Source organism: Nylanderia fulva, unplaced genomic scaffold (assembly GCF_048542155.1).
Source record: "Nylanderia fulva isolate GAGA-0341 unplaced genomic scaffold, ASM4854215v1 Scaffold7, whole genome shotgun sequence".
Lineage (NCBI taxonomy): Eukaryota > Metazoa > Arthropoda > Insecta > Hymenoptera > Formicidae > Nylanderia > Nylanderia fulva.
The window spans coordinates 4,632,190-4,645,136 of NW_028190807.1; the positions used below are offsets into that span (position 1 = coordinate 4,632,190).

At 38.2% G+C, this 12,947-nt stretch overlaps 1 protein-coding gene and 1 pseudogene across 8 annotated transcripts in view; one reads left to right on the plus strand and one right to left on the minus strand.

Annotated features, from left to right (window-relative positions):
- Positions 1 to 12,947, plus strand: part of Ten-a (Teneurin-a transmembrane protein) — a 472,969-nt gene that overhangs the window by 149,339 nt on the left and 310,683 nt on the right. For 6 of the 7 annotated variants that reach the window (XM_029314062.2, XM_085488619.1, XM_085488617.1 and 3 more), the window contains exons 1-2: positions 1,663 to 1,714; positions 12,336 to 12,581. In XM_029314062.2, coding sequence (XP_029169895.2) covers positions 12,347 to 12,581 — 235 coding nt within the window. In that variant the 5' untranslated portion in view covers positions 1,663 to 1,714; positions 12,336 to 12,346. Of the gene's footprint in view, positions 1 to 1,655; positions 1,715 to 12,335; positions 12,582 to 12,947 lie in introns of those variants that run through there. The other variant, XM_029314061.2, reaches the window with a different exon arrangement.
- LOC146720412 (protein GVQW3 pseudogene) lies at positions 10,049 to 10,857 on the minus strand (annotated as a pseudogene). The gene is made up of 2 exons (XR_014926081.1): positions 10,747 to 10,857; positions 10,049 to 10,678 (listed from the first exon to the last, which is right to left on the minus strand). The product of XR_014926081.1 is annotated as a protein GVQW3 pseudogene (transcript).

Genomic DNA, 12,947 nt, shown 5'->3' on the forward strand with positions numbered 1-12,947 from the left:
ACGACACCCGTACTTCCGGCATCTCTCTCTCTTTTCCTCCATTTTCGTCGTTTCACACAGACGCTGGCTTATACAGAGTTCGGCTGGGTTCGAGCGATTGAACGCGCTCGACCGTCCTGCAATCGCGATTAAAGCAAGCTCGTAACGAACGCATCAAAATACATAGCTTGTCGTGTACAGTGATACCGCGCGAGTTTAGCGCGACCAATCTCGATGAAATATCATTCACCGTTCTAATGTTATTGCTGGCTTCTATATCGCGATTTTTGGCTCTATCATTTGTTCAAATATGTCATTTTTTTTTTCTACATAATTCAACACGTGTGGCTGAACACTTTGAGCAATCTCTCTAGAAAATCAATACATTTCATCCATGTATAATTATAAACGCATAATTACAAAGCCGATTTATGCGTTCGAATTACCTCGACCATGTAAATTGCAGAGTGGAAAATCATATCGGAATAATTCGATCACACGAGTAACGATATCTGCGCGATTAGGCTACAAATTCCGAACAGCTTTTCGATCATGTGTATCATTTAGCATTGATGAGCTTGTAATCGTGCTCGCTTCTGACTAAAAGGCACTTGCGAGATAGTAGAGGTAGCAGCAATCGACGTCGTCGGATTACCGAGGAGGAAGGGGAGGGGGGACGAGGAAAGTTAACACTTCCGGAACGCAATATCATTCGGAGCGAGGCGGACCGTAATTCCCACTTGCTTGGTCTTGGAAGGCGAGGCTGCATCTGTTGATTATCCGACTGGTAAACACGGCGCATTGTTATCGATTGGGCCAACAATCTGCCGCCCCCCCATATTGACGCAATACTGCCTCGCAGTTGCATAATGAATGGTTGGCTAATGACCCTACGGAGCTAGCGGAAACCGCTACGAGAGGATGACGGTGGGGCCTGGAAGTCGAGCCACTTCCGGCATCAAACATGCACCGCCGGCACAAACGAGTTATCCGAGACATCCGTTTGAGAGTCGTCTGATATATGTAGATCATTTATATTTTTTTTATATCATATGTCGATTATTAAAAATAAGCCTATTCGGATATTATAAGATTATTTTTTTTTTCTATACATTTCTTTGTGCAATTACTCTCTACGCTATATTTATATTTATATTTAACAGTAACTTTTTATATCAACAGTTTTGGGATCGTTCCTTTAAATTAAAAAAATAATTTTAGTATAATATGCAATTTGGTGAAAAAAAAATTATGCGCACATGTTTCTATCATCTTCTATTTCGCTTTCTTAAAATTATACGTTGCCTATGTGACGGTAAACACGAAAAGTTTTACATATTAAAATTATCTTTATGTAGATTACTGCATAGCGTGTAGAAGCAACAGACATATAAAATAAAATGCGGGCCGCTTTGCATACATATCTAGTCAAGCATTCCTACCGTGCTTTCTAAGAAAAGTAGCTGCATTAATCCTCGAGACCCGCATAAACCGAGATTTATCTGTACTGAGAAATTTCATAATTATTAAGATGTTTGTATTGCACATACAACTAATAATAATTATAGCAGAAATTATTTTGAATAAAATACATTATTTATCAATAATTAATGATATTTCTGCTTTACTTAACATTATTAACAATTATTTGAAATTATGTAATTTCTTGTTTTCAGCTCTGCCGAGTACGCGGAAGCTAATAAGCAGATTTTGACCACCAGTCTGACGCATCACTGTAAGTATATCTGAAATTACTCTTTCGAAAAATTATATCAATCGAAAATGTAACGTTCAATTGATTTACGTATTAATCTATGGAAATTTCAATAACTACAAAAAGCTAAGAAAGAATTTTTATTTGAACGCGGAAAGAAATCTAGACTGCGCGTTCCATCGTATACAGACGAGATTCTTTTGCTATATAGCATCGCGACATGGCGGAGAGAGAAACTTTCTTCGCATTTTCGTCGCGTGAATTATTCCTTTCTCGCGCAAGCTCAACGTCGTCTGCACCGTTACGCAACTTGTACTTTAGTACATCTCGACTGTGATTCTTTTGTAGCGGTAGGCGGCTTTCCGTCACTTTGCACGGTTTGCGTTTGCGAGAGATGGCGAAACGTTAGACAAGGGTCGCGACTTTCGCATGAAACTTCCTCCACTTTTGTCCTCCGGGGCTGACGCTATAACGACTCTAATCTCCTTACGCTCCAAGCTGTTTTTGCCGACCAAACGAAAGTGCTTACGGCGTTGACCAGTCGGGTAAGAGACTTACAATTTACTTCTATCTAAGAGGCTTTGCAGGACGCGCAGAATGTTGTCGCTATTCTAGGCTTTATTTAATGTTCATGTCATTTTACATTTGCGCTACGACGCGAGTTTATCCTTGGGTACCGTCACTGTATTTTCTTGTGAGTATGCTCCGACAAACGCTATAACCACGGGAAACAAAAAGAAATGATAAAATGTTCTTCTTTTTGTCACTAGAATAGCGATATTAGAAACGGAGCATCAAAGTCGCAAGAGGGCGGAAACATTTAATCGCAATTGGAGGACAAGGAGACACAAATCCTCATGTCGTGTAATCTCGTGAATTTTACATCCATTTAAAGAGTAGCTTCTCTTGTTCGGCGTAATTGCACGAATAAATGTTGAATGTATATCTATGATTAGCCGGCGTGGTACAGAGTGTTTCTAAAATGTTTAATCTAACTTTATCAGAGAGAGAGAGAGAGAGAGAGAGAGAGAATGTGTGTTCTACTAAACAAAATAATGAGAAAAGTTCATATAAACAAACAACCATCAAACGCTAACTTTTATTTACTTTCGTTATTTCACTTTTAAATTCGAGTAGCCGGGGCAATTTGTAATTACGTGCGCGTAAGTACGTAGAATTTTTCCACTTTTCTACAAATTACATTTAAAATATCTATATACGATATTCATTCTTTCTATTATACGTGTCAATATTTGTAATAACATTTTCTTATACATTATAGTTGTAACGCAATTGCGTGCAGGCGTTCATCATTTATGTATATCCAGATATTCAATGAATGACAAAATAAATATGCAATTTCTGCTTCTTCAATATTAGATCTTCATCGATTACCTCTTTAATCTAATATAGCAAGTGTAACAGAAATATAATCTACTTCAATATAATATTACTTAAATCTTATTATTATATCGAGCGCACATGCACAATTCCGATATGAATCCGATAAAATTGAATGTTTCATACGGCAAGAGTGCATTTTAAACGGTCCATAAAATCTTCTCGCGAGAATACACCAACACGCGCGAAATTTCGTTTCTATTTATAGCTTACTCTCTTCTACAGGATTCTAGAACGCGCGTTTCAGAACATTTCACGGATGTAGTGTTGAATGAATCATCCCGCGTTCCTACGCATGACACCCCAGGGGCTTTCGAAGGACAATCCAATTTCCACGACCAGTCTTTCGTTTCAAGAATGTTGTTTTCTGCAGGTCGGGAAAGTGACAGTCTGAAAGTCTCGCGTTTCTTCTTTTTCGGTAATATCACAGACATTTTGCTTTTTTTTCATCTTAAAATCGTATCTTTATATATTAAAAATATATTGCGTGATGCTATTTTTATTTTACGTCAAAGTATATACATTTGAAACATTTATTTTCGCTTATAAAGCTTTAAAATAAATTTGTATTTTCGTTTATTGCATTGCAAAAATTAATTATTTCTCACGAGACTAAAAGTATTCAACTCATTACGAGATCGTCATTCACGTTCAAATATTTCGTTCGACTTTAATTAAGTATAATAAATTGTTTTATCTATATTTAGACTTTACTCATAAAAGTTAAAAAAACTCATACAATTTATAACTTTTAATATGATGGATTCATGTGTATTATATATAAGAACAAAATAAAGATCAATTTCTCTCTTCCTTTCTCTCTCAAGCTTATATTTGTTTTCGTATGAGTATTAGACACTATATACCCTATAATTGATGTATTGCAATTTTGTTCAACGTTACAAGCCTACAAAAACAGATCATCATGATCGCGGCACGTAATCCTACTCGGGGAATCGTTAAATGGTTCGTGCGACTTCGTGAGAAACGCGCTGTTCATCTAGCAGCATCCAGTGGAGCGAAAGTAGGTTTACATCGCAGTTAAGTTTCATCGTAACGCCCCTACGATGGTTGGATGCCGTGATGTTAAACCATCTTTCCTACAGTCAGTGACGATGTCGCGCCGCGTAGATTTACCGACCATTTGGCAAATGAAGACGAAACTACATCGTAGATTATGGAGCGAGAGAGCGAAGCGAGGACGCAATAGAGTTTCGAGCACCTTAATATATCTGTAGATAGACAATGCTTCACTATATTTGCCGCGAAAGATATGGGAGGACACGTTCATAGACGAATTTTTTTATGATTTTATAATTGCAAGTAGAACACATATAGGGATATTTCTCGTTTCCTTGAAAGCAAGCTCTCACATTTTGCAATTGTATTTGCATCAATGCTCTCTAATTATTTGTATTTAATACATTCCGATTCTAAAACGTTTCCGAGATCATAATGTATGTAAGCGCTGCTACGTATGTATATCTGCGATTAAATAGAGGAGTCATTACCAAGAATAATTGAGCTTCAAAGAGTCACTAACAATCGACTTTGTAATCACTGCAATCGAACGGAATGGTCGTTAGGACTCGATGCCTTCCTTCTCTGATCTCGAACGCGACGTCTATAAACGGCGCGGCGATGGACCCGTTTGTTTTCTATCGACTGCTACTTTGAACTTTCGATAGCACTCGGTCTATGACACGTGGAGCTCTCTTTCGAGGTAAATTAAACGGAAATCGTTACCTTTCCTCTTATTCGTAGCGCATCCCTTTCTTTGCTTTTTATCGTCGCTAAAATTGCGCGAGCATTTCTCTACTTTGCACTATTGTTTGCAAGGAAAGAATATATCTTTAAGCTTTTAGAATTAAAAAAATCTTTATATATGACACAAGAAATTAAATTGTTAATTGGTCCTTTGTTTATCGTCAGAAATAAACTCGCGATCATTATTCGGCAAAAATAAATTTATTTTATTTAACATAAATAAAGTATTCAGGATTGCGTGTGTTCGCACAAAATAAATGTTACGATAAAAAATATTTTGCAATGCCAACTAGTGTTAACAAGCAGAAATAAATTTTTAGAATTTTCAAGGTGATACATCTATAATTTGTCCGTAAAAAGAGTACTACATATATGCAATGGGTATTCAATACTTGTGCCCGTTCACTGTGATAAAAATTTCCGGAAAAATAAATACTGCTATGATGTTGGAGCCACATTTGTGTCAATATATTCACGCCCTAGCGATGCCTCGCGGTTTTTCGATTTTGGCGAGGCAAACAAAATTTATGAGTAAACCGCTTCACTGTAATGTTATTATGCCATCCATCCTCATCGATTATCACCGCTTTTAATAACTTCTATCTCGTCTCCATGAATCAACATCAATCGCGCGACAGATTTTGAAATATGTATGGAACTCTTCTATCACACAGGCTATCTAGAAATAATTTGAATTGACAAATTGGAAGCTAAAAACAAGATGTAAGCTACAATATGTATATTAACTGTATATATATTAATTGTATCGTACAAATAAATTTATCCGATTCAAATCTAATCTTTTTTTTTGAAACTTTTAATGAATGAATTTTTTAACGTTACATCATTGTAAAAAAATATCCTAGACAGAAAATAAAAAAATAAATAACATAAAAAATCTAATTGCATGTTTGAAAAAAAATGTATGCACCTATATGTAGTGTGATATTTCATACATTATTGAGATGCATCAAGATAACGTGAACAAACTGAGCAGCGTAAAAAAAAATAACAACGTGTCGTTAATTCACCGATACAAGCGATCCACTTGATGGAGCAAGCAAACTCATCTTCGTGGGAGATAACATCAAGCGAGCACGATAGGTCGCGACAAAAGTTAACGAGATGGTGTTAATTAAATCTCGCACGGTCGATCGCGGGTGAGAAAATTTGACAATGGACGCGTCTACACGCCTTGGTTGGCGCATAGAACACACACACACACACACACACACACACACACACACACATATATATATGCATATATAAAATATATGTATATACAACGTATATATATATATATATGTCAGTCTACGTGTATATATATATATATATATATATATATATATATATATTGTCTATGCACCGACGCGTACAACACCGCTGTCGGTCGATGGGCACGGCCGGTGGTCGAACTCCGATGAATCGATGACCGCTTTTAGTAATGATGTGTACATGGCAGGCCATCCTCTCCCGATGGAACGCCACGCCACGCCGGGGTCAACGCAGAACGCCGCGGCCGTACCGGAGGATCGTGTGTAGTGGCAGCCAGAGTTTGCCGAGGGGGACTTATTACGTCCCTGGAATTACCATATAAATTATCGCGTGATGAACCCGCCGGAGTGCGAAACCGTGCACGCTCCGGCCTTTGTCGAGGTTTCGGTTATGGTTAATCGGCCACGCCGTTTAATTGACATTCTGCACCGCAAAATGCCACGGAGGCCGCCGCTGCCGTGCAATTTTCTTCATCGCGTGGATCTATCTATCCGATGCCAGGGGATGATTAACAGCTGCATTTAGACCACTTTCAGTCGAGTGTCGGGATTTTCACATACTCTTAGGCTTACTCTGAGATTTTAATGACTACAGCAAACGTTTCGTGCTTCTTTTTTCGACTTTAAATGTATTTGTTATTGCGAAATTACAAGCTAATAATTGCCTATAATGGTAGGTTACGAGACGAGAATATCTAAAAATCAGTGATAAAACATTTATCTCTATTTATAAAAGAGCGAAACTATTAAACTAGTGCACTAGTAATTTCTCTCTTCTATTAAGCGCACTATTTATATAATTCTTGAATTAATATGGCAAAGAGCATTGAGAAATTCACGCGTCGAGTATTAAATAAATTCGTTCTTATGCATGCGATATGTATGAACTAAATTATTTATACGTTAACTAAATTATTTATGCGTTAATTAAATTATCTATGCGTTAATTAAATTATAAATGGCTGCATGTGCCATCATTAACGCATATTCAAATCGTCAAAGTTGGACGACGAATGCGCGTTTCAGAAACGTTATTAAGATTAAAACCGTGTAATTATCCGACATGGTAATATCGAGGCAGTAGAGGTGATCCAATGATGAAAAGGTGGATGAGTATAACTAATGTTTAAGACTGTGGCCCCTCTTGATGAACAAGAGTATCGCGCGAGCCCGATGAATATGCAAAAGTCCTTCTCGAACTATGTATATCTGACGACCCTACTACCGTCAGTTTATATTTCATGCATTCAGATGTCCTTCTTACATTCCATCCCAAAGCGTGGCGGATTTGAACAATGTCGTCTACTGTTACCTTCATTAGATGCCGTTTAAAAACCCGGTCCACATTTCTCGTGAAATTCTCGCGGCGGCGTGGCATGCAAATCCCACTCAATTCGCACGAACACGGGGAAACTCTTAAAGCCTTTTATGGTATGCCCTCTCTAAGACTGAATTCGTGGTCTGAAAGTCGGAGTGCTACTATATTCTCCAGTATGGGAAGATATTACGAAACGACTTTTCGCGCAGGTTATACATACACTGCGTGGCTGAGGATTTTTAACTCCTTTCTAAGAGGTTACGTACGACACGTGCAGATTTATACTCGCTGAGTGGAGAGTATATGCACACGCGAAAACGTTGCGAAACCTGACAAAACTCTCTTCGCGTTTTCTCGCGGAAAAAAAGAAACTTTTCTTTTATTTAATCTAATAAACAATACGTGGAACTTGGAATGGTGTCCAGAGAACAGCTGGCATTATTGTTGAAAAGTAGTGGAAAACTTTCGCATTTTTTGTTGGTCCATTATTACAGAACTGCAACGATTTTTTGGCAATAATAAACACATGTGAGAAAGAGACGCGCCTCAATATTGAGAACTTCTACCCGAATGTTTCGTTCTATATCTGACATAGGACGCAGTCAACGTATTTTCCCACGTTTCTTCGTAAGATTATGATTTTTGGTACCAATTTTGTCTCGTTTGAGATTCACCGAGAAATTTCGGCACAGCAATCTTATTAGCTACGATAACTAACAGTAATAAAAAAGAAAGGAAAACTTTGTAAAACGTGTAACATTTAATCCTTTCTCTCTTTCGAGATTTAGCCATTATCTCATCACCATACATTATTTCATCGCCGAGTAATTAAAAAAATTGTAATTGTTTATTGAATTAATGTGTATTATTTTCTGAAAATATAAGTTCACACTTCTTTTTTCGTTCTAAAGTTCAAATTTCATGTTAGAAGCATAAGTAGACGATAATAACAGGATCATATTAAACTCGCAGTCAGCAAATCCGTGACAGCCCTCTTCGCAAAGCGCTTTATATTGCGCAAGCCCATTATGTTATCAGCCATATGTGTTATAGAAATAAGAGCTCCCCACGGCTGGATGATCTACTTTATGTTTACGACCCCTTATAAAAACTTTCTATTAAAACGACGAACACCGTTCACTACGAAATAACGTAATAACGTAATACATTATGTAATATGGAAGCGTAATGTTAGATTATCTATTTTCTTTCACCGTGAAAATTTCCCGCTATTACGATGGCATGAAAAGCTACGTCTCGAACTTCGCTAATCACGCGCGTAAATTGGAGATTATTCTTCGATCGTTAATTCGCAAAACTAATTTTGAAGCATCGGTTTATTCAAGACTATCTAGCTGAAACGATATAACTAAAGTTGATCATCGAGAATGAGGGATGAAAACTTTTACGCCAACGGCAGTTTGTATTCCAGAAACGCTCGACGGCAATTAAATATTTATTTAATGAGCAATTCAACGTAGATAAGTAGAAAATGTCGCTACAAATCAGACTTGAACAATGTACTTTATGTGTACAATATACTTTCGAGATACATCACTTGACACTAATGAATTTGAAACTGATTGAATTACCAGAATTATAATGGTTCTCGCGTTTATTCTCTTCCATTGTTCTCATTGATTGATAAAATAAAATTTGTCATGGAGAAACGAGCCTCTATTCAAATCAAATAATAAAGAGATATGAATGATCACAGGATACGAATGTCAAATTTACGAATGATATGGAGTACCCACTTTTCGCACGTCATCGAAATTGTTTCATTGCCGCTTAGTTAAGAATCAGCGTTATGAAAAATATCGATCGATGACGTGAAATCATGAAGACTGACAGGAGAAGGTCCCTCTCGCTTTGCTCGTAAAGAGGCACTCGACTACGCTTGCGGGTTCTTCGTTAACTCATCTCGTGCCGCGGCTGTTTTCCGAATCACTTACGGTTTGACAAGTCGCCCACATTCTCGACGCACTTACGCGAACGAAGGAGGATGCGAAAGGCCGACAAAACAAAACATACATTGTAAAGTGCCCTTGTGTGTAGAGGATGGGACCTGTTAGTCGCTATTGAGGCAAGTGAGAAAAGTGGCTGTGAGAGAGAGAGGTGCCTGACGATGCATAAGGGCGCGTTTTCAGAGGATGGCTTATCCCTCGCCCGGTTTTGCGAAGCATTGAGATTTATTAACGCGACGCCCGACAACGTTGGATATCTCTCCATAAATTTCACGGTTGCAAATTTCTGGGAATTCACGCCGATATGCTGCTCGTGGTTATGAACCGTCGCGTTTAGCTCCCTGATTCGGGATTACGGCGGAATAAAGCTTGTCATTCCACAGTATGGCTTCCTCCATTCACGGCATTTAAGTATTACGATGCTCGTCGATTTATTTTTTAGAACGTGTGCGCGAAAATGTTGTTTATCAAATATGAATGATAAATTTCTGATGCGTGTGTACAGGGTTTGTCCGGAAAGTAATGCGTCGCATTTTTTTAAAAAAGAATTTATTGATCGCATAGGTAAAACAACTTAAAATTGTTCGAAGTATGACCCTTCTGCGTCAATACATTTTTGCCAACGCGATTTCCATGCGTCATAAGATTTCTGGAACTCCTTGACTGGGATGCTGTTCAGGGAGGCCGTCGAAGTAGCTTGTACGTCGTGTGCCATTCCGCACTCTGCCTCTTTGACTCCGGATCGTACTGAAAGACCCATGACTCATCCCCAGTGATAACGTTGTTCAGGAAATTGGGATTATCTGCACAGAGTTGCTTGAGTTCTTCACAAACTTCCACTCGGTGTTGCTTTTGCGCATCGGTCAACACTCTGGGCACAAGTTTTGCGCAAATCTTCCGCATGGCCAAGTCTTCCGATACAATCTCGTGAACAATCGTTTTCGGCAAGTTCAATAATTCCGACATTAAGCGAACATTCATTCGACGGTCTGAATTCAATAATTGGCGCACACGAGTCACATTGTCGTCCGTTCGCGATGTTGACGGGCGTCCTGCGCGGGCCTCGTCGGCGACCTCCTTCCGACCTTCTCTAAACATCTTGTGCCATCTGTTTGACTGCGATTTGGAAAGGCAATCGTCCCCGAAAACTTTCTTGAGCATTTCAAAAGTTTCCAGCGGCGTCTTGTCCAGCTTCACGCAAAACTTTATCGCATAGCGTTGCTCTATCGTTCTCTCCATCACAAGTTCGACGCGACCACTAAGCAGAGGTTCACAGAATAAGCCGTCCTAACCCTCCAAGCGCATGGAAACAATTGAGCGACCTACCGTTGGAAAGCTAAGGGTACCCCCCTTCCTCCCCAACCGGTCCCATCGCTCTGCGATGTATAGTCGCGTCACAAAAAAATGCGACGCATTACTTTCCGGACAAACCCTGTATGTGTGTGTATTACAATCGTTATTATACTTCGTATTACAAATCGATTTGGCGCACTTTGTGTGTGTTTGCCATATATACAGAATTTAATTTACTTCAATCTCATTCAATTTTCATATAATATTTGCCGAACAAATTCCCTGACCAATTCTATCGGATACAGCCATTGGTAAACGGCGGTATTTATTTTCTTTTATTGAAACGGGATCACTTCATGAGATTGTTTTTGCCAGACACTCACATTTATATCACGTTCGAAAGTCTACAATTATTATGTATTATTAACCGTATAAAAATACGATCAATGTTCTCGAAAATAACAACGACAATAAATTAACATTAATTCTTATTCTTCATCGAAGACGTGATCAAAAACGTAACACAGAGCCATTCTATTTGTAATATATATACCAATCATCCTAAACTTAAATTTCATAGTCCAAGGAACAGTGAGTGATCTTAAGACATCGCTGTTCGATTCTCCCTCGGAGCATCAATCAACGCAACGGTCCCTGCAATCAAGGGAGAGCAACGGCAAGCAAGAGGACGTCTCCATGGGAATTTCGAGAGGCATCCACCACTCAATTATCTGCCACCATACACATTCGAGATCTTATCGATCTATGGAGGTCTCCACTCGAATGAGAGGGTCAACGGCAAAATTCTACGAAAATCTAAGATCGCTTTAACTTCCGTTTAACAGATATAAAAAATGTATTAATATGAACGATGAATTATTGCCAATTGTACCATATCAAAAACGACGAATTGAAAGATATAAAATTATTGTAAATAATTGGCAATTAATTTAATATTTTGATATAAAATATATATTATTACTTCTGCTCTTTCGTTTTATCAGATAATTTTCTACATTGAAAACACTACCAGAATCAGAAAAACATCATTATCTCCTTTACATATTAGAACTGACAGTGCATATCAACCAGCTCTATGGTTCAGACGTAAACAAACCTGTCAGCATCCAAGCTGGAATTATTTGCATTGAATATCAGCAAATGTCGAATATACAATTCGATTTCATTCGTCCCTGAATGATTCCGAGCAACGGCCGTGAATGCCTAATGAGCCATTGTTGTTCGACATTGACGTGCTATTGGTGCTCCACGGAATAGCATCATTGTTATTCTACGCAACAATTTTCATGTTGTGTTTGTTTCGTCATCTGTCGTTCTCATATAAAATCTTAAGATTCTCTGACGTCCAGGAAAAGTTGTATTAAAAATTTCATATGTCTTTCTTGCATTTTCGCGACTACAGTTGGAAATCAATGTATACTTTATTATCTCTTTTTTAAAAAAAGTGTCAAGTTGTAAAAAAAAACAGCTGTCAAATTGCAGTAGTCTCTATATAATAAAATCTACAGGGATACGCGCGTTTATTTAACATTAATGCTTTTTTTCGTAACACTTGGTACTTTGATCGTTGTCTCATCAAAGTTGTCACTCACTTGTTGCAGATGCTGTAGTGATGGACAGCGAGGGTACGTTAGGCCGCGGTCATGCAAATGGGGGCCGTGGACTGCGCCGTCAACGGTCCCTGGAATGGAGAGAACGGCGCGGTTATGGAGCCAGTGCTCAATCCAGTAGCGATGATGAAGATAACGCACGTCACGCAGTGGGGTCCGTGTCGAGTTCGTCTGTTGCAAGAGGCGCACGCAGCCCCGGTCAAGTCTTTGCCTCCATTTTGGCGCAATCGTACGGCAGTAAGTAACAAAGTTCATTTTTCACAAACTTAATTTTTTTTAAGTAAATCAATTTTGCACAGTGAGTTTTACATTTCACTCGAATATTAATAAATAAAATGTGTATAATTTCATTATTTATATGTGTTGAAATATCTTTACTTTACTTTCCTTAGCGCGCGTTAATTTTAAATTTATGTTATATTCGATGTAAAATAACATGTGCTGACGAATATGCTGACAAGAAAAATAGACATGTTATATTGATACAAGTTGCATTTATATTTGCTATATATTATAAATCTGTCATAGTATCATGTTTGTTTGTCAAACGAAACGATATGTCTATATTTGCAATCGTTCGAATCTATACCGAAAACGTGATTC